General features: G+C 36.6%; 1 protein-coding gene across 1 annotated transcript in view; it reads left to right on the forward strand.

The window, feature by feature from the left end:
* Positions 1 to 25,855, forward strand: part of SCEL (sciellin) — a 330,241-nt gene that overhangs the window by 289,943 nt on the left and 14,443 nt on the right. Inside the window, exons 30-34 of the mRNA XM_081214834.1 lie at positions 2,525 to 2,575; positions 3,733 to 3,795; positions 7,523 to 7,582; positions 7,729 to 7,788; positions 22,613 to 22,675. Coding sequence (XP_081070960.1) covers positions 2,525 to 2,575; positions 3,733 to 3,795; positions 7,523 to 7,582; positions 7,729 to 7,788; positions 22,613 to 22,675 — 297 coding nt within the window. The remainder of the gene's footprint in view (positions 1 to 2,524; positions 2,576 to 3,732; positions 3,796 to 7,522; positions 7,583 to 7,728; positions 7,789 to 22,612; positions 22,676 to 25,855) is intronic.

The raw sequence follows: 25,855 nt of genomic DNA on the forward strand, positions 1-25,855 counted from the left end.
ATGGAACTTATTTCTCCATTTTCTTCTATTCAACCTCGAAAATATGATAAAACTCATTGTCCCATCACAGAGACAGCCAATGATGGGACCCAAAATCAATACCTCTATGTCAGAAACCTAGTCTTCAAATCCTTATTCAGGGCTCCCTGGTTGTGGATATTTGTGGAGGAATTCCTTAAGATATGGGAATAATCTCTTATCAGTGTGGGATTTGTGTTCCATGCTTGGGATTTCCTCAAAATGAATCGAGTTTCCCCCTGGGATGAAATATCTTCCCCAAACAATTTCTTAGACATAAGCAGCCTAAGAGAAGGTTTTCATGTGAAGAAAATTCTCCTTCCTTTATCCTTCATCATTTTTTGCCTCTTATGTTTACACTCAAACAATTCCTGAAGTTGGGAGGTTATTTTTTAAAATTATACTTAGTTTATTGAAATAATAAAGAATACAAAGAATGACATTTGTCTTTTATAGAGAGAATTTTCTTTAAGGTACATCGTGTTGAGTAAACAAAGAGATGTAAAAAAATCACGAATCTATAAATATATTTTGTTATGCTAGTTTGAATGCGAGTTAAATATAAAAGATACCAAGGTATATATTTTCTTTCTGACAGATATTCTATCTTACTTGGTCTATAGGAATTCCATTTTTGCAGTAGGTAGATGTCATATAAAGTTTATTAGACTAGATCAGGAGTCAGAAACTTTTGTTTAAAGGGCTAGGTAGTAAATATTTCAGGTTTGGGGGACCAAAAGAGTCTCTATTTTAACTAGTCAACTAGCAACCATTGATAATACATCATAAAGGAATGGGCATGGCTGTGTTCCAATAAAACTTTACTTATATAACAAGACTACAGGCTGAATTTAGCCTGAGGATCATAGTTTGCTGACTCCTGGACTAAACAGTATTTCCTGTGGGTGAGTGAAGAGGATCAACTCTGAATGTACTTGGAACAGCTTCTGAAACAAAGCCTCCCTTGCATATCTTGTTTTATTCACTTTATGGTTGGACCAAAGATTTTATCATTCTTTTATCTGATTATTTAGTGCTAAATTGTCCTTAGATTTTGTTCACTAAATAAGAGCATAATGCATTGCCACTGTCTGAGGGTCAGGTACTGAATCCAGAGACCATGTAATACTTCATGTTACAGATAAAAGAGTCAATGAAAGACAGCTATCCCTTGTCCCTCATCCACGATGACTTAGTTTGTAAAGTGAAGATGGCCTTAATGATATGACCTTTCCTGTGCAGTGTGTGAGCCTCGTTTCAGTACCCACCCTCTGCCATGTATTGCATTAGGTCATGTGTCCATCTCTTCTACTTGGTAGTGAAATTTTTGAGTTCAGAGAATACTTATTAGCTGTATAATCTTGGACACATCGTTTAAACTCCTTTAAGCCTCATCTTCTTTATCTGTAAACTGGGGATTGTAAGAATTAACTTCTTCATGAATTACCAGAAAACTTATATGCTAGCAAGCTTATGAAGCACTTATTCCTCAAGTACTTATTAGATATTATCTATTGGTATTATTACTGTTACTGTTTTTCTTCATTGTTGCATCCCCATTGCACCACTCAATGCTTAGTTCAAAGAAGATACCAAAGAAACTATCTGTTAGGTTGAATTTTATGAAATTGTGACATTCAATAATTTTTGATCCACAAGAGGTCAATTTCATATAGTTCAATATAATAGAATGCAATAATTTACATGGAAGGCTATGTACATGATAAAATTAGTTTATAGGTTAATCCTAAAGATTAGTTCAGTGATATAAGCCTTTCCAGTCTTTTTTCTTTTCAGGATGTATAACAAATTGTCCAATAATTACTCAAGTAAAGGTATATCAAATTAGGCATCTTGTTCAGGCCTTCTGGTGTTAGCGTTGGTATGAAGGCCCAGTACGATAACAGAAATGTCTCTTTAGAGCTATTATTGCCTATTTGTTTAGAATAAAAGCAAGTTATATAATCTGAAGTCTTCCTTGTTCTGACTTAGCATTGCATGAAGCATGATTCTGAACTGATTAATATCTTGGAGTAGCCTGAATGTTACATATTAATATTATGTATATTACCTCCATACCTTAGAATCAGGAAATAGCCTCTTTTTAAAAGAATCCCAGGTTTTTGTTTTGTTTTGTTTTGTTTTGAGGGGAGGGAAGCAAGGAACACGTGCAAATGACGAACAATTTAAATTTTTCTCTTGTTCATTACAATCTTAAAAAATATTCTTGGAAAACAAGGAGTTTAGGAGCAATTTAAATTTGAGGTTGTCTTAAAAGAAATAAGAATAAAACTAAATTAAATTTTCATATATATGTAGTTGTGTAAGAAATGAATTGATAATAACCACCTGCTTTTACAGAGGGCTAAAAAAAGAACTCAAGTAAGATGAAGTTTTGAATTAACAACAATCACTTGATTCATTATTAAGATTGAAAAAAAATGTACAAATTGTAATTGATTTGACTTGATTTTACCCCTTTATTGAAATTTACAACATTTTTTAGGAGCCAGGATCTGAACAATCTTATCGAAGTGACTCCCTCAGCAAAAAAAAGGTAAGCTTATTAAGATTATTGAAGACTCATGATCAAGTCTTCAATTTATGCCCCAGAATAAGATTATTTGGCTAAGGACATTTGAAAGGGGACATAAAAAAATGAGAACAAATTGATTTGTTGTGTGTAATAATGGTAGATAGATTTTTTCTTTTATTGTGTTGCTTCAATTTATTACATTATAATATTGTTCAAATTGTAATATTGAAGCTAATTCTGTTTAATGACTATTTGAGAAATTCACTGGACACAACAGTAGCCTAAGTAGGTTATTACTGCAAGTTTATAGTAAATAAATTATAAGTTCATAAAACTGAATAAACCAAAGAATATTGGCTTTCTTCTCTTTCACAAACCCAAGGATTAATAAAAATTAAATGACTCTTCAGAAAATTGGTGACATAACATTCTAATACTTGATTAGAATATTTCTACATGATTTTGATTATATTCCTATCTTCTTGAAAAGTTAAGACCCGTCGTTCACTGGAGCAAAAGTTAAGAAAAGCGTGACAGAGTAACTCCAAGCTACCTCTCAAGATTATTGTGATGATAATGTTGGTGAAAAGCATTGTGCACATGTAAGGAATTATTGTGAATAGAGAGAGGAAGGATGTTAGCAGAAGGGAGCATGTGGTTTGGGGTCCAGCTATGGTTTCAATCCTAGTTCACCCTCAGTCATTTCTTAGGAATCTGGCCCCAAAGAGGGTCTTAATTTCTATGAAACTCAATTTATTTATAAAGAGAGAATGGTAATATTTAACTCAGTTGTTTTGAGGATTTAAAAAAGATAACTAATGGGCTTCCCTGGTGGCGCAGTGGTTGAGAGTCCGTCTGCCAATGCAGGGGACATGGGTTCGTGTCCCGGTCCGGGAAGATCCCACATGCCGCGGAGCGGCTGGACCCGTGAGCCATGGCTGCTGAGCCTGCGCATCCAGAGCCTGTGCTCCGCAATGGGAGAGGCCACAACAGTGAGAGGCCCACGTACTGCAAAAAAAAAAAAAAAGATAACTAATATATATAAAGTAGAAACTCGGTAAATTTATCAGTTTTTGTCTAGGATCCCATGGAATGATTCACAAGCACCAGAAGAAACAATGCCAGCCATTGTTTCTGATTTCCAACTGAATTTGACCTTTTATTTTATTTTGTTTTAGCAGTGAACAAGATCTTGATGAACTTATTAACATAAGCCCCAAAGCTGTCAGAAACACAGCCGGGTAAGAGAAGGATGTGATTTATTTACTTTGCTTTATTTCTCCTTAACTAAGTACAATTTGAATATAAATGACTTGTAATCATTCTATGGGCAAACTGAATATAAATCTTGAAAAGTCATCACAATTTTTATATGTCCCTGAAAACGTAGATATCTATTTGCTAATGAAAAGAAAGGCAGCTCAAGTAAAGCAACTGAAGGGAGTGATTGGGGTAGAAACATAGCTAGTCTATGCCCTGTTTATGTTTTGTAGTATTGATATTAATACCTTTGTCAAGTAAAGCAATTGAAGGGAGTGATTGGGGTAGAAACATAGCTAGTCTATGCCCTGTTTATGTTTTGTAGTATTGATATTTATACCTTTGTCTCTGGATTTGGTTAAATTTATTAATAATAGTTAATTTTTTGAAAAGAGCTGGACACCTCATTAGTTATAAGCAATACCATTCACCTCATTTTCAGAGGGTGTTTTCTGGTAGTCGGTGGAAATTTTATGAGCTTCATTATTTCTTAGATGGTTTGCTGCTCGCAGCAAAATAATGGATCTAAAATTTGATAATTCTTTAAGTAGTATCTATAATGATGAAAATGAAATTCACTTTTTGTCTCTGGTTATATGAAGATTTTTATATCATTATACACTACTATTATATATATGTACATATATATTTATATATACATATTTAAGAATGTTTTTATGATTTCACCTTTTTGAGTTTAGCTGGTACATACAAAAATTGCAAAATTTTGGAGATGGAAGGAAGGAACCTCAGAAAACTCTTAGCCCAGTTACTATGAACACTTGCAAGCCACTGTTCCAGTCAAACCTATTCTATTTACAGAAGAGGAAATTAAGACTCAGAAAGGTTAAGTGATGTGACCAGCGTCACAGAGAAAAGTAGTGGAAGACGAATAGTAATTCTGTGATCGGTTAGGTGGTGAATAATTACTGAGCACCTACTGGGTTTGAAGCTTACAACTAGGTATCATTAGGTGCACATTAGGTATAATTATAGTCTGTGGATGCCAAAAAGAGAATTCAGTAGACATACTCAATCTTATTAACAGCAAGCAATTATCATAGATTAAAGCTAATTATGTACTGGGGGCAAAGAGATGGGACTCCAAGACAATAATAGGTTGTCAATTTAATATATTACATTTTGGGACGCTTATGTACTGCTTGCTGAATATAGAATGTATTGTCAGTGAGTTGCATTTAAAAAGAAAAGGAGACATGAAGTAGCTAATTTAATAAACACGACAGGCAGTAAAATTCACATTCATAGGTTCCTAGGAGTAGAAGATGTTAGAGATGGGCAGAGACTTAGAGATGAACAAATCCAATCTCCCAATTCTACAAATGAGAACACTGAAGTATTCGGGGCAAAAGTCTCATAATCTTCTGTGAGTTCTTCCAACTCCCAGCCCCACTCCTGGTCTTTAAATCACAGCATGGAGACTTTGATCTTAAAATAGGTGAAAGTTGATTCCGTACTTCAGGAAATAGTGGAAACTATAAAGCTAGGACTTTTGCTCTTGCCATGGGACAGCCTGGAGATGTTCTCTACTACTTTCACAGGGTCACTTGAAATATTACTTCACAGTCTTTGAAGTGACAATGGCACAAATTTGTGCCAATGACCGCGAAACACTTTACAACTTTTGAACTACATGAAAATAATAATAGCTAAATATTTCAATGTATCCCTATATCCTTAAAGCAAAATAAATGAAAGCAGTAACTTGAGTAGGGAAAATGTTACAGTTTTCCTGGATAAAATTTAGATATAAGATTCCTGTGTTTGTAGGATCCAGGGTCTGAAAAAAGTGTCTATAAGTTTTCAGTTCATTAAGCTGCATGATGCTATCAGTCAAGGCAATTCAGGACTATTACTGAGATCCTTGCTTTATTGACACAAGGTGTCGTCTTTTTAAGAGAAGTGGTAAAACATAGCACGTGTTTATATATATGTTTTCTAATCTAGTGTTTCTCAAATTGTGGGTCACATCCCATTAAATGGTCTTGTAATTAATTTAGTGAGCGGCAGTCAGCATTTTTTCCCAGTTAACTAGAGTGAAATAGAGTAGAAAACATGAGAGTTCTTACGTAGTGGGTGTCTTATTTTGTGAAATTTATGTTTTATTATGTGTGTGTGTCTGTCTGTCTGAGTGAAAACAGAAAGTATTGGGCTGTGATGTAAATTGTATTTTTTAATGAGCTCTATGATGTAGTAGTTTGAATAGCACAGTTCTAAGATTTGGAATGAACCAAGTTTTCTGTACTGAGCAGAACAGTAAAAACGGGAGTTCTCATGTTTGTGTTTGCATTTTTTTATGCAGCTTACTCTTAATTATGCTGGTTGGTGAATATTATATGTAGTTACACTAAAATATTGTGATTGATTTTATGTATTAAAAGGTTGTGGCTTTTGACATATATTTCCTCTACAAAGTTTTATTTTTTGTACTTTTTATTCTTTTAATGTATGAAATTATCCTCATTTTAAAGATCGTCTTTCAGGCACAATTTAACTTTATAACAGGTTTTTGTAATCAAGTTATACAAGAAAATTTTATTTTGGATAGTTCTCATATGTTTATCATTTCTTTGATAGTGTTTGTAGATACCAGTTGATTATCTTTAACTGAGAATATTACTACTGAAGATAATTCAAAACAGTAAACATTCATTTAGGGGCTTTCTGTCTACCATGGAGATCTGAGAACAAGGATGAAGAGATCAAACTCAGTGAAACCATGAGCTGGGAAGCAAATTCTATGGAAAGGCTTAGGGGTTGGGGAAAGAAATGCAGACCTTTTTCTCAGACTTTGATGACTAACCTCTAAGTGGCTCTCCTTCAGTTCCTAGCCTTGTATCAGTCTTTTTGAAGAGTAAACCATACTTTATTTTTATATACGGGAAAAGGACTTTTGGGGGGAAGGAGGTACAGGCACGTAGCTGCTAAAGTTTACTGAAAACAGGTGTTATCAATCCCAAGATTTCTTGCTATTGTGGGCTCTTCTTTGAATAAATATTATAAAGCGGTTTAGAGGAACACGTTGAAAAATCACTACTTTCCAGCCCTTAGAAGCAAAGTATTATACAGAGGCAATGAGTGATAGCAAACCAGGTGGGAGGAAATACTGTTCTCTGACCGGGGAAAGAAACTGATAGGGTTTCAACTAGGAAGTGGACAGTTATCAGATTATGTCCCTAATTTACCATGATTTCAGCTTTTTAAGTCATGGTAGAGGAAAGAAAAGTCACAATTTTGATGGACTACTGGAACTCTCTTTGCCAAGACTTATGTTAAGTATAATCCTAGTTTGGGAGTTTCTTTTTTTTTTTTTAAATGGTATATTTAGCTGGTGAATATGATTTTTAAAATATCAAGGACCTTAGAATCAGTTTGTATCTTCATACTGTTAAAACATTCCAGAGTAAAAGTGGTCAATCATGAGATGTTTGCTGTGAACTCTGAGTTAGCGTGCCCTTGTAGATGGGCTCTGACAATAAGCGTGTGAAGTCAGAGTAATTCTTCCCCTGATCCAACATAATTAGTCCTCCCTGGATTGGTTTGAAAATTTATTTCAAGGGGGTTCTATGCCAAACCAATATGTCTTATACTAAATGATAAACTAGCTAATCCCTTCTTCCAATTCCAGCCAACTTAAACCTGTATTATCTCTAACAAAAGCCACTTTAATTTTTTTTCCATTTGAAGAAATCAAGATCTTGATAAGCTCATCAAAGTGAATCCTGAAACTGTCTCCAACAACCAAAGGTAATAGAACTGTATTAATTTTTGTGCTTTGGGTAGGAAGAATGTTTTGTTTTACAATTATTTCAAGCACATTTATAACCTTAATGATCTTACCAAAAGAATTTATTCATAATTAACCTGCTCGCTTTTTATTTTTCTTTTTAAAGAAGCCAGGATCTCAACAACCTCATCAAAGTGAATCCTGAAGTAATCAGAAGCAATCAAAGGTAATCAAATAAAAATAGTCATTTCACGTTCTCATGTCTGTTGCCCCTGAGTGGAGTAGATTTATTATATTACTTTATAGACCTAGCACAAACAAAACAACCTATCACTAATTGGAGTTTATTTTTTTCTCTTTTGAATAGTCAAGCTTTGGACAATCTTATTAAAGTGAAACCTTTACCTCTCAGAAATACTAAACAGTGAATGACTTTGCCTAACTATCTTGACATGTTCCCAAGGTTCTAGGTTAGGATTTTCCTTTCTTGTTCGCTTTCTTGCTTTCTTTCTTCTCTTTTTTTAAAAGACGGTTTTCATTTTTCTTGAGTGTTCACATGAGCACACATTTATAACCCGTGTGTTTCCTGTCAACCGAGAACATGCTACACTCTTCTGGAATCAGTTGCACTCTTTTGGACTCAGTTTTGTATTTCTAATTTTCACGAAGACAAGTTAGGGTTTGTTGCCTATAGGAGATAGAGTATCAGGACTGACATGAAAAATGAGTGAAATTAAATAAGAGGAGAACATATTTTGGAGAAGCTGGACCAAATCGGTGGTTTACACAGATGCCTACAGAGCATTGGAGCATTGGAAAGGATGCTCAGTCTTCAAAATTACAGATCCACAGCTCATGTGGGCTCACAAAATATTCCAGCAGATTTTAACCTTGAACTTCCATTTTGAGTTTTGTAAATATCTTATAATTCACTATCTTTATGTCATATCTTTCACCAAAAGAGCTGATTGATAATGCACCAGAGTGCGTTGTATGAGAAGCCCAGATTGCTCTGCTGACCTGAAATTTTGCCATAATAAATATATAGCTGGGAATTAAAGTCTCAATATTCTGGGATGAAGAAAGCAAATTAACATATGGAAAAGTGCTTTGAAGCCACGGGGAGAAAGAGGATCGTGTGACATGCTCATCAGCCTAAATCTTATGTCTTTTTGTTTTCTACATTAGTGGTTCTTTTTTTTTTTTTTGGAATATAATTGCTTTACAATGTTGTGTTAGTTTCTGCTGTACAATGAAGTAAGTCAGCTATATGTATACCTATATTCCTTCCCTCTTGGACCTCCCTCCCACCCCTCCCCCCCATCCCACCCATGTAGGTTGTCACAGAGGACCGAGCTGAGCTTCCTGTGCTTTATAGCATGCTCCCACTAGCTATCTGTTTTACACATGGGAGTGTATATATGTCAATCCTAGTGTTTTAATTTGCCTTTTCTGTTTGTGTGTTTTTTTCACAAGGTTTTGGGGTGTCTGAGGTAGGAAGGTACCAAGGCAATTGAAGAGCAATTGCTAATTAGAGAGCAGTATTTATTGAACACCTCTGGTGTGCCTGGCAATTTATATACATTTAATCCTCACAAAAACCAACCCCATGAGAAATATATTCATGCATGCTATTTTATAGAAGAAGAAACTATAGTTCAAAGATATAAAATAAACTTCTCAAGAAAGAAAACACATCCTGGATCTAAACCCAAGTCCTTCTGATGTCACTACAGGAAGAAGAACAAAAGATCGGGAGCAAAAAATCCTCAGATTTACCCCTTCTTTCTGTCCTTTATTCTCCCAACAGTCCCTTCCTTTCTAATTCCCCTCCCACCCCTGCAGTTAAAGGACTACAATTAGATACACTTTTTTTCTAGAGAATTATTGTGGAAATGACAGAGAGGAGAGGAAGATTTGTCTTATATTTTCTAATAACTGAAATAATAGCGGACTTTTGGTGCCGACCCTGCCACTGGTAAGCGTATGGACATATCTTTTTTTTTTTTTTTTTTTGCGGTACGCGGGCCTCTCACTGTTGTGGCCTCTCCCATTGCGGAGCACAGGCTCCGGACGCGCAGGCTCAGCGGCCATGGCTCACGGGCCCAGCCACTCCGCAGCACGTGGGATTTTCCCGGACCGGGGCACGAACCCGTGTCCCCTGCATCGGCAGGCGGACTCTCAACCACTGCGCCACCAGGGAAGCCCTGGACATATTTTTGATAAGTAGAACCATTTCTTCAGAGTGGTACTGGTAGGGGCAGATTTTTATTTTTATTAGTAACAGTTTTAGGAGGTTCCCAACCCGTGTTGGAAGTGGTTAGGTTTAACAAGTACGTATGGAATAACTAACAGTGGCTACTGTAGCCAACTTCTCCCTTAGTGGCTGTTTCCATAAACTGTAGCGCCCTCTGTCTCTCTCTCTCCCCCACCCCACCCCGCTCCTGTTCCCCCCTTCCTCCACTCCCTCCCTCCCTTTCCCCTTCTTCTGACTTCTGCCTCCTTCCCTTCCTCCTTCTGCAAATGCACTATGTTGACAGATAATGGTAACTTTCTCATAAGAGTTTTGCCTTTTGTTTATTAGAAGAGGCTAATTTCATAAAAAGTAATTTGTATTTCAGCAACTCCTAACAAAGTATCTATAAGAAGAGGACATTTTCAAATAAATAAATAAATAAACAAACAAACAAATAAATAAATAAATAAATAAAAAACAAGAGGACATTTTCCTTTTACAGATAGGATTACTATAAAAAAGAAATTTAAAAATATTGACCATCAGTTGTTTTCAGATGGCAACCTTATTTTAAGGATTTATTTTTAAACTTTTTATTGAGGTATAGTGGATGTATAATATGATATAAATTCAGGTATATGATATAGTGATTCACAATTTTAAAGGTTATACTCCACTTATAGTTATTATAAACTATTTGCCATATTCTCCATATCATAGAATATATCCTTGTAGCTTATTTTATACCTAATGGTTTGTACCTCTCAATTACCTACCCCTATGTTGCCCCTCTCCCCCTTGCCTCTCCCCACTGGTAACCACTAGTTTGTTCTGTATATCAGATGGCAGCTTGATCCACAAATCTAACCTAAGTGATGTCTGACTATTCTTTAGTAGTTACACTAGATTTGATGATAATCAGCCAGGATATTCAAGAATTACTGCAGAACAAACAGGAAAGACTAAGCTGCCTATTTGAAAAAAGTGACTTCATTTGATATGTTCAGTCACCTGTATCTGCAATGTATTTATGTGGCCCACTTGATTTTAATGGCTAAAGAGAGGGGGCATTTTAACATGACTCCCAGCAGGAATAACAGCCACAAGGCACTTTTACATGCAATTCCATGTGACAGGAGCGCTGATTATTTAATAGTATAACAGCAGTGAATCAGAGTTCCTTTTATGTGACTCTGCTGACATTTCCAGCAGCTGTATATTTAATTCACAGTTAGGGGTGGAATAAATTTCAGTCATGGATCAAAATGTAAGCAGGTGTCCCTGTGCTCTTTCTAGGAACACAACAACTTGAAAAAACGCAGATGTGTACAGAATTTTCATTTATTCAGGGAGAAACTGTGAATTTTAGCAATGACATTCACATTTTCATGAACTAACATTAAAGGGGGATATTCAATTATCGGTAGCCTATAAACTGCTGCTCCCACATAAAAGATTGAAAAACATCTAGTGATACAGGTCTTTACAGTTAGAAAAGGCAACCTTCATCTGAAGCAGAAAAAATATTCTGAACTATTTGTAGTATTATACGTCCATCTTTATAAGGGCTTCCTATTTGCTAAGACATACCTTGTTATATCCCAATAAGAGGAGGTTTCCTTCCTATCTTCCTAGCTTACTGTTAAGTCTCCTCACTGGTCCCTCTGCTGTCTCTGGTACCTTCTGCCCTTCAGTCTGTCTGCCACACTGTAGAGTGATCTTCTAAAAACACAAATCTGATCCTGTCCTTCCTCTGATGAAATCCTCTAGTGGCTTCACATTGCCACTGGACAACAGTGTACCCCTTAACCTGGTTTCCAAAGCTCACCATGAAGTTGCCTCCACAGGCCTCCCCAGCCCCATTCCCTATGCTCCACCCACAAGTGAAGCCCACCCACACACCCCCTGACATGAACACGCCTTGCTCCTATGTCATCGCTGCTGCATGGATAACTGCTACTTATCCTTTAGGTGTCAGCTTAGGTGTCTTTTACTCAGGCTCTGGGAAGCCCAACCTGACCTGTCACTTCTGCATCAGGTCCTTCTGGATGTTCTCAAGCTCTCTGTTCTTCTGTCCTATGATATTTGTCTCTTGGAATTATTATTTACTAATCTCTCATCAACTATTGGATTATTTAAGGGCAAAGATTGGAGCTGTCTTGTTCATGTCTTTACCTACAATTCATGGCACAATGTATTAGGTGCTTAATAAATATTCTCTGAGTTACAAAGCTAAATTTCAAAACTAATCAAGACCTGTGATCATCCAACTAGACAAAGCCCATTGCCTTATAACTCTAACACTCTGAGCCCCATGAGTGAAACTAGACTGGAGGGATCTGATACCCTACGACTGGTCTCCTTGCTTAAGCCAAAGACTCTATTTTGAAACGTAATCTCAATGAACCATGGTGAATTAGAGCCACTGAAATTCTTGGTCACATCTTATATTTAAAATAGCTAAATTGATCATTTTCTCTATGGACCTGTTAATTTCTTTAATATAAAATCTTTAAGACTCCCTCATTGAAACAAATTATAAAAATATGTAAAGCTGGGACCATTTTGCAAATTCAATAGAGTTGAAGAATTATAGCAGTTACCTCACTGTATTCTACACTTCCTTCAGAGAGATAAATATTCCTTTGAACTAAAGCTTAAAGCCTTAGTTTTAGTTCTTGGCATAAAAGAAGTACCATAGTAAATTTTCTATGTGGAGGTTTTTAATTTTGCAAATGTGTTTGATACTCTGCAAAAACGATGTAAGTGAGCTGGGGAGAGAGAAACATATTGCAGCATTTGATAAATACCTCCCACACCTTCATAAGAGAGGAAGAGCAGTTGAGAGTGAGCTGATAACTCTCTCTCATGTAGAGCATATCCTAGGAAAAGTTGTGTTATAAGAGACATAATAAGCCTTGGTCCCCAGAATCTCTATTTTTGTTTCTTTAATCTGCTCTGCAAGGGAGTATTATATTCCTTAATGGGGCAGTAGAAAATAATTTACATGATTATAACATTGATAAATGCTCATATTCAAAATGTGTGCTATGACTCTACATAACAGATAACATATCTTCTCCCAAACATTGTGTAGTCTATGTAAAGAAAAGCATTTTCAGTTGCTATGGTTAACAAAATTTCTTTTTAGCATTTCTCTCTGTATCCACAGAGAACTGCTGGTTTTTCTTGTAGTTAATTCCAACTGCTCATAAAATCACAAAATTATAAGGTCTTCCACTGAACTGCCACAGAAAAGGTTTGGAATCAAGCCTTTGTTTGACCCTGCAGCATTTGGCTGGGCTTCTATAAAAATCTATTTTTCACACTTTGACTCACAGCTCTTCATCTTCTACCACAGTGTAAAAGACACGATAAGGTAGATGGAGTCTTAATTAAAGAATGAAAATTTATTTTTACCTTCTTCAACTTGGGAAGTTTATGGGCAATTTGAACTTCTTTTATTGGATCTCCAAATCTAGCTGATGACATCAATCAGGGTGAACAACCAGAGCAAATCCACATTTTGTACTTTTCATGATCTGGAACTTTTAATTTTACTTTAAATATTAGTATAAAATATTCAGAATAAAATCTTATAATCCACTCTACCAAACTTGATATGTGGCACTGTTTAATAGAAACAGCAAAAATTCTATGAAACCCCTAATAACATGGTTTACTCAGTGATTCACAATTATATCCCTTTGGGAGTGTGCTTCTTTGAAGGCAAGCATACATTCCAATTTTGAGTTATCTACCTACAGTGGTTGGATTTGCAGGATTCTGGTTTCTCCTCCCTGCTTAGATCTAAATCCATTTCCGCTCTCCCTCACAATAGCTAGGGTCCAAAAGACTTGAGTACTGGGGGTGAGGAGGTGGGGTGGTATAGGCAGATCAAAGATGCAGTATCTGCAGCAGCCAGGAGTGGAAAGTGCCAGAGCAGGTGAGGGCATCCAGCATCAGGCTGAGAAACTAAACATAATCATGTCATGAGGGCAGAAGCAAATGTGTATTTGGTTGCTACGGCTGCCATAACAAGAACCACAGCCTGGGTGGCTTAAAAGAGAAATTAATTTTCTCACTGTCTGGAAGCTAGAAATCCCAGATCAGTGTGTGTCAGTAGGGTTGGCTCCTTCTGAAGGTCCAGAGGGAAGGATCTATTCCAGGCCTCTCTCCTTGGCTGGTAGAGGGCTGTCTTTACCCTCTGTCTTCACATTGTTATCCATCTGTGTGTGTATCTGAGCCTAAATTTCCTCTTCTTATAAAGATACCAATCATATTGGATTAGGGCCCACCCTAATGACCTCATTTGAACTCGATTTTTTCTGGCGTTAGGACTTCAACATAGAAATTTGGTGGGAGGGCAAAATTCAAGCCCTAAGGAAATGTCCCAAAATAAGGAAACAAAGCCCTGGTTGGGAGCTGTGTGAAAAAAAGGAAAGAAATATGTGCAATTCAAGGTTGAAATAGGCAGGTTCTAGGTGACTGACGCAAATGGAGGAGAAATGTCCATCACCGTCTCTTCTGAAGTTTTTCTAAGAGGTTATTGTGCACACTCTGTACCTAGATGTGGCCGAAGCTGACTGCCATAAAGGTTCAGGGTCTAATATCTTTCCCTTGGGGTCCCTTTCAGGTCTTTTCCCAGAGCTGGGTAAGGTAGCATAGATTTCTACCAGAGAAGGAGAAAAAAGAGAATTTAAATTAATTTAATGCCACAAGTATTTTTGGAGAAGCTACTGTGTGCAAGGCCACGTTAGCCATGGTAATGTGATTTTACTCTCAAGTCATAATGAAAAACACCAGCTTACTTAAAAAATGTCACTCAGTTCATCCAAGGTTAGCTTTGGAGGGAGAATCACTTCCTGGGACAGAATTCTAATTCCCCAAAATTCACATTTCCTGGTGATCTCTCACTGTTTGCCATTGCCAACCGTCCCTGTTTGGCATTCCTGGGAAACTGGATTATGGAAGATCATGATAATCCACTTAATTTTTATTCCATTATCCCCAAGTATTTAGTAAAGTACTATTGTATTTTAAAATGTTAAGGGGAGGATCATTTAATGCTCAGGCTATTAAGATAGTATGGTAACCCCTGAGGTCAAGAAGGTGACTCTAGTAATAGGGAAGGACCATCACGGGTTAGGTGAATGCAAAGCCTGCTGTCTCTGTTTCTAGATTTGAAAGACGTGATCTGGGAGGTCTCCTCACCCAGTTCTAGTAGTTATGTTGAAGCAGTCAGTTTTGAATTTTACCTCATTCAGACTGCAGAATCAAATGATTTTGATACTTCTGAGCTACTTCTGAAATCCTGTACTGTTTACATATATTAATAGGCATATTTTCTACTATAACTCACATTAAAAAATAATTTAACTAATTTCTACATTTTCAAAGAGGTGCAGCTAGTATTTTATTTTGTTTTTTTTTAATAGATCTTTATTGGAGTACAATTGCTTCACAATACCGTGGTAGTTTCTGTTGCACAACAAAGCGAGTCAGCCATATGCATACACATGTCCCCATATCCCCTCCCTCTTGAGCCTCCCTCCCACCCTCCCTGTCCCACCCCTCTAGGTGGTCACAGAGCACCGAGCCGATCTCCCTGTGCTATGCAGCTGCTTCCCACCAGCCAACCATTTTACATCCGGTCGTGTATATATGTCGGTGCTACTCTCTCTTCGCCCCAGCTTCGCCCTCCCACCCCATGTCCTCAAGTCCATTCTCTATGTCTACCTCTCTATTCCTGCCCTGCAACTAGGTTCATCAATACCAATTTTTTTTTTTAGATTCCATATATATGTGTTAGCATACAGTATTTGTTTTTCTCTTTCTGACTTACTTCACTCTGTATGACAGACTCTAGGTCCACCCACCTCACGACAAATAACTCAATTTTGTTTCTTTTTATGGCTGAGTAATATTCCAATGTATATATGTGCCACATCTTCTTTACCCATTCATCTGTTGATGGACACTTAGGTTGCTTCCATGTCTTGGCTATTGTAAATAGTGCTGCAATGAATACTGTGGCACATGACTCTTTTTGAATTATGGTTTTCTCAAGGTATATGCCTAGTAGTGGGATTGCTGGGTCATATGGTAGTTTTATTTTTAGTTTTCTAAGGAACCTCCATACTGCTTTCCATAGTGGTTGTATCAATTTACATTCCCACCAACAGTGCAGAAGAGTTCCCTTTCCACCGCACCCTCTCTAGCCTTTACTGTTTCTAGATTTTTTGATAATGGCCATTCTGACAGGTAGAGGTGATACCTCATTGTACTTTTGATTTGCATTTCTCTAATAATTAGTGATGTTGAGCATCGTTTCACATGCCTCTTGGCCATCTGTATGTCTTCCTGTTGAAATGTCTATTTAGGTCTTCTGCCCATTTTTTAACTGGATTGTTTGGGTTTTTGATAATGAGATCCATGAGCTGTTTGTATATTTTAGAGATTAATCCTTTGTCGTTTCATTTGCAAATCTTTTCTCCCATTCTGTGGGTTGTCTTTTTGTCTTATTTATGGTTTCCTTTGCTGTGCAAAAGCTTTTACGTTTAGTTAAGTCCCATTTGTTTATTTTTGTTTTTATTTCCATTACTCTAGGAGGTGGGTCAAAAAAGATCTTGCTGTGGTTTATGTCAAAGAGTGTTTTTCCTATGTTTTCCTCTAAGAGTTTTATAGTGTCTGGTCTTACATTTAAGTCTTTAATCCATTTGGAGTTTATTTTTGTGTATGGTGTTAGGTAGTGTTCTAATTTCATTCTTTTACATGTAACTGTCCTGTTTTCCCAACACCACTATTGAAGAGGCTGTCTTTTCTCCATCGTATGTTCGTGCCTCCTTTGTCGTAAAGTAGGTGACCATATGTGCGTGGGTTTATCTCTGGGCTTTTATCCTGTTCTATTGATCTATATTTCTGTTTTTGTGCCAGTACCATATTGTCTTGATTACTGTAGGTTTGTGGTATACTTTGAAGTCGGGGACCCTGATTCCTCCAACTCTGTTTTTCTTTCTCAAGATTGCTTTGGCTATTCAAGGTCTTTTGTGTTTCCATACAAATTGTGAAAATTTTAGTTCTAGTTCTGTGAAGAATGCCATTGGTCATTTGATAGGGATTGCACTTAATCTGTAGATTGCTTTGGGTAGTATAGTCATTTTCTCATTGTTGATTCTTCCAATCTAAGAACATGGTATATCTCTCCATCTGTTTGTATCATCTTTAATTTCTTTCATCAGTGTCTTTGAGTTTTCTGCATACAGGTCTTTTGTCTCCTTAGGCAGGTTTATTCCTAGGCATTTTATTCTTTTTGTTGCAATGGTAAATGGGAGTGTTTCCTTAAATTCTCTTTCTGATTTTTTGTTGTTGGTATATAGGAATGCCTGAGATGTCTGTGCATTAATTTTGTATCCTGCAACCTTACCAAATTCATTGATTAGTTCTAGTAGTTTTCTGGTGGCATCTTTAGGATTTTCTACGTATAGTATCATACCATCGACAAACAGTGACAGTTTTACTTCTTCTTTTCCAATTTGTATTCCTTTTATTTCTTTTTCTTCTCTGATTGCTGTGGCTAGGACTTCCAAAACTATGTTGAGTAAGAGTGGCAAGAATGGACATCCTTGTCTTTTTCCTGATCTTATGGAAATGCTTTCAGTTTTTCACCATTGAGTATGATGCTTGCTGTGGCTTTGTCATATATGGCCTTTATTATGTTTAGGTAAGTTCCCTCTATACCCATTTTCTGGAGAGTTTTTATCATAAATGGGTGTTGAATTTTGTCAAAAGCTTTTTCTGCATCTATTGAGATGATCATATGGATTTTATTCCTTAATTTGTTAATGTGGTGTATCACATTGATTGATTTGCGTATACTGAAGAATCCTTGCATCCCTGGGATAAATCCCACTTGATCATGGTGTATGATCCTTTTAATGTGCTATTGGATTATGTTTGCTAGTATTTTGTTCAGGATTTTTGCATCTATGTTCATCAGTGATATTGGTGTATAATTTTCCTTTTTTGTGATATCTTTTTCTGGTTTGGGTATCAGGGTGATTGTGGCTTTGTAGAATGAATTTGGGAGTGTTTCTCCCTCTGCAATTTTTTGGAAGAGTTTGAGAAGGATGGGTGTTAGTGCTTCTCTAAATGTTTGATAGAATTCACCTGTGAAGCCATCTGGTCCTGAACTTTTGTTTGTTGTAAGATTTTTAATTATGGTTTCAATTTCATTACTTGTGATAAGTCTGTTTATATTTTCTAATTCTTCCTGGTTCAGTCTTGGAAAATTGTACCTTTCCAAGAATTTGTCCATTTCTTCCAGGTTGTCCATTTTATCAGCATATAGTTGTTTGTAGTACTCTCTCATGATCCTTTGTATTTCTGCAGTGTCAGTTGATACTTCTTTTTCATTTCTAATTCTGTTGATTTGAATCTTCTCCCTTTTTTTCTTGATGAGTCTGGCTAAGGGTTTATCAATTTTGTTTATCTTCTCAAAGAACCAGCTTTTAGTTTTATTGATCTTTGCTATTGTTTTCTTCATTTCTATTTCATTTATTTCTGCTCTGATCTTTATGATTTCTTTCCTTGTACTGACTTTGGGTTTTCTTTGTTCTTCTTTCTCTTTTAAGTGTAGGCTTACATTGTTTATCTGAGCTTTTTCTTGTTTCTTGAGGTGAGATTATATTGCTATAAACTTCCCTCTTAGAACTGCTTTTGCTGTGTCCCATAGGTTTTGGGTCATTGTGTTTTCACTGTCATTTGTTTCTATGTATTATTTTATTTCTTCTTTGATTTCTTCAGTGATCTCTTGGTTATTTAGTAACACAGTGTTTAGCCTCCATGCATTTGTGTTTTTTACAGTTTTTTTTCCTGTAATTGATTTCCAGTCTCAAAGCATTGTGGTCAGAAAAAATGCTTGATACGATTTCAATTTTCTTAAATTTTCTAAGGCTTGATTTGTGACCCAAGATGTGATCTATCCTGGAGAATCTTCCATGAGCAATTGAGAGAAAGTGTAATCTGCCACTTCTGGGTGAACTGTTCTATAAATATCAATTAGATCTATCTGGTCTATTGTGTCATTTAAAGCTTGTGTTTCCTTCTTTATTTTCTGTTTGGATGATCTGTCCATTGGCATAAGTGGAGTGTTAAAGTCCCCTACTATTTTTGTGTTAGTGTCAATTTCTCCTTTCATGGTTGTTAGAATTTGCCTTATGTATTCAGGTGCTCCTATTTTGTGTTCATGAACATTTATAATTGTTATGTCTTCTTCTTGGATTGATCCCTTGATCATTATGTAGTGTCCTTCTTTGTCTCTAGTAACAGTCTTTATTTTAAAGTCTATTTTATCTGATACGAGTATTGCTGCCCCAGTTTTCTTTTGATTTCCCTTTGCATGGAATATCTTTTTCCATCCCCTCACTTTCAGTCTGTATGTGCCCCTAGGTCTGAAGTGGGTCTATTGTAGACAGCATATATATGGGTCTTGTTTTTGTATCCATTCAGCCAGTCTCTCTCCTTTGGTTGGGGCATTTAATCCATTTACATTCAAGGTTATTATCAATATGTATGTTCCTATTACCATTTTCTTAATTGTTTTGAGTTTGTTTTTGTGGGTCTTTTTCTTCTGCTGTGTTTCCCACCTAGAGAAGTTCCTTTAGCATTTGTTGTAAAGCTTGTCTGGTGGTGCCAAATTCTTAGCTTTTGCTTGTCGGAAAAGCTTTTGATTTCTCCATCGAATCTGAATGTGATCCTTGCTGGGTAGAGTAATCTTGGTTGTAGGTTTTTCTCTTTCATCACTTTAAGTATATCCTGCCACTCCCTTCTGGCCTGCAGAGTTTCTGCTGAAAAATCAGCTGATAACTTTATGGGGATTCCTTTGTATGTTATTTGTTGCTTTTCCCTTGCTGCTTTTAATATTTTTTCTTTGAATTTAATTTTTGTTAGTTTGATTAATATGTGTCTTGGTGTGTTTTTCCTAGGGTTTATCCTGTCTGGGACTCTCTGTGCTTCCTGGACTTGGGTGACTATTTCCTTTCCCATGTTAGGGAAGTTTTCAACTATAATCTCTTCAAATATTTTCTCAGCCCCTTTCTTTTTCTCTTCTTTTTCTGGAACCCCTATAATTTGAATGTTGGTGCATTTAGTGTTGTCCCAGAGGTCTCTGAGATTGTCTTCAATTCTTTTCATTCTTTTATATTTGTATTCTGCTCCTCAGCAGTTATTTCCACCATTTTGTCTTCCAGCTCACTTATTCATTCTTCTGCCTCAGTTATTCTGTTATTGATTCCTTCTAGTGTATTTTTCATTGCAGTTATTGTGTTGTTCATCTCTGTTTGTTTGTTCTTTAGTTATCTAGATCTTTGTTAAACATTTCTTGTATTTTCTCAATCCATGCCTCCATTCTATTTCTGAGATTCTGGATCATCTTTAATATCATTACTCTGAATTCTTTTTCAGGTAGATTGCTTATTTCCTCTTCATTTATTTGGTCATGTAGGTTTATACCTTGTTCTTTCATCTGTGGCATATTTTTTTACCATCTTTTTTTTTTTTTTTTTTTTTTTTTGAGTGGGATTGTATTCCTATCTTACTGGTTGTTTAGCCTGAGGCTTCCAACACTGGAGTTTGTAGGCTATTGGGTAGAGCTGGGTTTTGGTGCTGAGATGCGGAACTCCGTGAGACCTCACTCCAATGAATATTCCCTGGCATCTTTCTCTGTTAGTCCAGTGGTTTGGACTCAGAGCTCCCACTGCAGGAGCTTTGGCCCTGGGCTTGTGAACCAAGACCCCACAAGCCACCTGGGGCAGCAAAAAAAAAAAAAAAGAAATAAACAAAGTAAAAAATAACATTAGCCTAGGAAACTAACAGATACGTTAGGAAGAATATAAAATAAAAATATAGATGAATCAACAACTGAAAGGTACATCAGTACCACAGTAGTAAAAAAGAGGAGGAGGGAGAAAAAAAAAAGGGCCTTGGCTGTGGAGGGCAGGGCCTAAGCAAGGGCAAGGTTTGGTTGGTGGGCAGCGCCAATGCTCAGGACCCACAGGGCTGGAAAAGGCCCTGGGGGCTATGGTGGGTGGGGCTTAGGCTCAAGGAACAGAAGGGGCCCAGACGTGCCCCCCACCCCTGGTCTCAGATGGCAGGGGACCTCACCTGGGAGCCCAGCAGGCTTCCTGGGCTTGAGTAAGCGGGGCAAACACCCTCCTCTCCTCACCTCCTCCTCCAGCCTCAGAGGGCCCCTCCCTCCTGCCTCTCTTGATCTCCCCAGCCTCCGTCCTATGCCCCCAAAGACCCACACAGCCTGGAGGGGGCTTTGGAGGGCAGGGGATGGCCTAGGAGCTCAGCAGGCTCCCCAGGACTGAGTGGACATGGCAATCAACCTCCACTCCTCTCCCGCTCCTCCTGGAGGGCCCCTCTTGCCTGCCTCCTGATCTCCCAGGCCCACAGCTAGTATTTTAAATGTGAGGTTTAAGTGTAGCTATGGAATGCTGCTTAATTAGCATATTTATCACTTATTGATGGCTTGGATGTTATATAAAAGGAGTATTAAATCTCATCCCACATAAATATGAGGACTTTTATGTTATTTTTCATCCTTATCAATATTAATTTTGTGAGTCAGAGTCCCTACACTGATTCCATGTAAAAGAACCTTACTTGAAATCTGCTATTCAGGACTGGAGAAGGGAGATTTATGAAAACTGGAGTTAACTCTAAAGATGTGAAAAGTTAGGGCAGAAATAAAAATGAAAATATAGTCCCTCAGAATTCTGGAATCCATAGTGCCTAGTGCTGTGTCACTACACTTCTGTTAATTATCACTTATTTATTCTTACTCAGTTCAGTCACAACTGTAGTCATTGTGCCTGCAAAGTTTATTTACATTAACTAATTTATTCTCACTGCAACCTTATGAAATTAGATATTATTATCCTAGTTTACAAAAGGAAACTTAGAAAGGTTGACTAACTTGCCCAAGAAAGTAGGAGAAGAAATGGCCTTGCTCTGACTCCTAAACCATCCTGCTAACCAATAGCATTGGTGACAAGGCTTTTCCAAACTCATGGAAAAAAATTAAGAACTACCAGTGTTATAGCAAATATATAAATAATTAATATATACATAACATACCAGAGAACATTGTATCTCATGAAGGTGTGTCAAATCATTATTGTAGCCCAAGATTTAAGAATGTAATTGTCCCATTTATCCTCCACATTATGAATTGTTTATTCAAATTTGGGGTTGACTTCTCATATTTCTGTCATGCAAAAGGCTGGAATAAAGGCTCTAATTAAATATTTAAGAGTTGATTTCAGATGGGCAGGTGGCTCAGCCTCAAGCCTTGACTCTTTTACAAATTAGTCAATTGACCTTGGAAAATTCACTTAGACTTTCTGAGCCCCATGTGCTGTCTTGCAAGATTTTGTGAGATCTGAATGAGATAATCCACATGGAAATATACAAGTTAGTACTTTGTGATGCAAAGTAAGTATTCATTCAAAGTTAGCTGAATGTGAATATCAATCAGTTGTTTCTTTTCAGACCAGATTTCTCAAACCTTCCAAAAACTTAGTTCTTTATTTCTCTCTCATAACGTAATCCATGCTCATACTTGAGTTGCATAGGACCAATAGTTCGATGTCAGATTTTTGATGTCCATATCCTTAAAGACCACAAATGACTATGTTTAAATTTTTGTACTGATCTAAAACTTTTTTATTCTAATGTTTATTTCCTAAAATTGTATGTAATTACATCATATATATATATATATGTAAAAATATATATTTTTTTTCTATAGAGAACAGGACCTAGAAAATTTAATTGAAGTAAATTCCAATATGTCTAAGAGTAAAAATGAAAGGTAAGGCTTATTATAATTTACATTTTTCTTATGAATTCCATATGAGCCTTCATAAATTATATAACCTTGAAAGATTTTCTGAGAAGTTGAACTGTACTGTGATATTTAAATATAAACACTATCTGAATATGAAAAACAATGTACAGGGTGCTTAATAACTGATTTGGAAAAAAGTTAGCAAACTTTGAATTCTGTTGGAATTTCTGACTAAGGACCTGCTGTTCAATGGCTTTACTGTAAAAGGCACCATGGAAATTCAGTGCTCTGCACTTGAGCTGTGAAGATTTATTTTTACTTACTGTCACTTGGTAGGTTTTCAGCAGTGCAGAAAGCACTCTGGGAATCTCTTCCTTGGATACGTAGTGCTAAAAGAATGCACAAATTCATCACAGCCACAAAACAGGACCTAATTTTGGAATTTCTTTACACCACAGAGAATACCAGCTTTAAAACTGTTGTACTTTGTTTCTTTTACAACGAAGGTTAGGATAGAAGCTATACTTCATTGTTGTTACAGATTGTTTAAATTAGGAAAGAATTTTAAAAGTCTTCCATGTTTAGCAATTCTTCTCCCAACACATGGGAGGACCCTAGAAGCAATAAGTTTCTATTTTTAACCTTCCTAAGATACAGCTGCCTTTTCTGTTTAAAAAAAAAAAAAAGTTTATGTAAAGAAATGATATTGTTGATATCAGGTGAAGAGAGTAGAAAAGTAGGAAAAGAGCTGGCTCACTGTTTTGTCTGTTTTTCATATCTCTTAAAGGCTCTTGCATATAAGAGGTAGGTAGTTTCTTTCTGTTTCCTTAATTCTCCAAATCATCCTCTGCCTTCTCTTTTTGTGATCCCAAGCAAGCCTCTGATAGAATGAGGGAGGCTACATTTTCAATAGGATCCACTATTTTGGGAACAGTATTGGGCTTACAATTAACCAAGCTTATTCAAATATTATTTGGAAACGATCCAGATTAAAAAATGACAAGTAAATGAAGAGGTATAATTAAGGAACTTTTCACTGAATATGACTTGAGAGGTGTTTCAGTTTGAGTTAGGCTTGCTCATGAAACAGGGTTTTATTGGAAAGATTAATGAGGAAATGGAAATTCAAGGGCAGGAATGGTAGCATGGCCGGGCTTCATGGAGGCCTGCACTGGAAGGTTGTTCATTCTTGACCAGAGGACATTCCATCAGGAATCCCCAGACATTAACCTTAGTTCTTGGTCATTGTCAGTTCTTTGTTGGCTTCTGCCTATTTTTCTCCTGCTCTTCCCTCTACCTATTGGCTTCCTTATTCTCTGCTCTGTAGCTGTTGGATAACCAAGAGCTTTAGCTGCCTCTCCTTCCTCGTAACTTCACCTTCCTCTAGCTTTCCAAGGTCTGTCTGGCCTCCTTCAGCAAGGCGGTGTGGTTGTGGCCATCTGTGTAGAAGAGGGTGTGGGATGGAAAACACCGTGGCTGGCTGTAATGTACACACACTCTCCTTTACTTTCCTGCAGTTTCATCTGTGCCTCTTACCTAACATAACCCAACAATCACATGTACATTCACAAATGCACGCCGTCTCTCCAGTGGGATGGTGATCATCACAGTCAGTTACTATGTCTGGACGCCTTAACCACCACTACAAAATCATCTGCTCATCCCTGAGTTCTGTGTTCAGACGTTATTCATTCTTCTTCAGTTCTCTCCAAATCCTGTACAGGATCTGTCTCCAAATTAAATGGAAAATGTAGATACTGCCCCAGCCCTGAAAGAACAACTGTAATAAAATTCTCACGTGAAAAAAAAAAGTGGAAAAAAGAAATCTCTGGGCCCAATTTTGCACCCATATATTCTGGCTACAGAAAAGAAAGTTTACTTGACTCTCAAAATGGGTAAAAATTTAACAGAAAGAAAATTGAGGGTCAGAGAGTAAGAGACTGGATCAGGTGCAGAAAGTTAGTAAATTAAAGAGGTGTCCTGGCCTCAAGTCCTCTCTTTATTTTTCCACAGAAGAATTCTGCTTTTTTAAAATTTTATTTATTTTTATTGAAGTATAGTTATTGTACAATGCTGTGTTAGTTTCAAGTGTACAGAAAAGTGACTCAGTTATATGTGTGTATATATATATATATATATATATATATATATATATATATAAAATATACTCTTTTTCAGATTCTTTTCCATTATAGGTATTACAGGATATTGAGTAGAGTTCCCTGTGCTATATAGTAGGTCCTTGTTGATTGTCTATTTTATATATAGTAGTGTGTATGTGTTAATCCCAAAGTCCTAATTTATCTCCTGCCCACCCCCTCCTCCACTATCCCCTTTGGTACCAATAAGACTTCTTTTTATATATTTAAAACCTGTAATTTTGACAAGAGCTCAAAACCTTGATAGTTTTATAGAAGTAAACTCTAACACATACAACAGTTCAAAATGGTAAGCTCTTACTAAGCTTTTAGTCTTCATGCAAAAGAGATTTATAAAGTTTGCAGTGACATGGGTATTTATCAGTTGAAATTATTTTATGCTGTTTAAGGTCAAGTTGCCAAGGTTAAGTCAAATAGGACAATGGAAATCTAAATAAGAGTCATAGGCCAATCTGTTAACCTGACACTTGATTTACTTTATGAATGTATTCACTTTGTATAGTAATTGGATGTCCACATAGATATATGCTTTCTGATTAGTATATTCACAGAGTTGTACAACCATCATTACAATCACTTTTACAAAATTTTCATCACCTCAAAAGGAAACCCAATGCCCAGTAGCAGTCACACATCATTTTCCCCCAACCCCTTAGCTCTGGACGACTACTAAGCTACTTTCTGGCTCTTTAAATTTCTTATTCTGGACATTTCATATAAATGTAATAATAAAATATGTGGTCCTTTGTGACTGGCTTTTTTCACTTAGAATAATGTTTTCAAGGTTCACCCATGTTGTAGCATGTCTCAGTATTTCATTTCTTTTTATTGCCAAATGATATTCTACTGTGTGAATGTACTACATTTTGTTTATCTATTTATTAATTGATGGGCATTTGGATTGTTTCCACTGTTGGATTGTAATTCACTCTTATGAACAATGCCGCTATAAGCATTCATATATAAGTTTTTGTGTAGAGTGTGTTTATTTCTCTTGGGTAAATACCTAGGGAGTGAAATTGTTGAATCCTACAGTAACTCCATT

Source organism: Mesoplodon bidens (genome assembly GCF_964165515.1).
Source record: "Mesoplodon bidens genome assembly, chromosome: 17".
Classification (NCBI taxonomy): Eukaryota; Metazoa; Chordata; class Mammalia; order Artiodactyla; family Ziphiidae; genus Mesoplodon; species Mesoplodon bidens.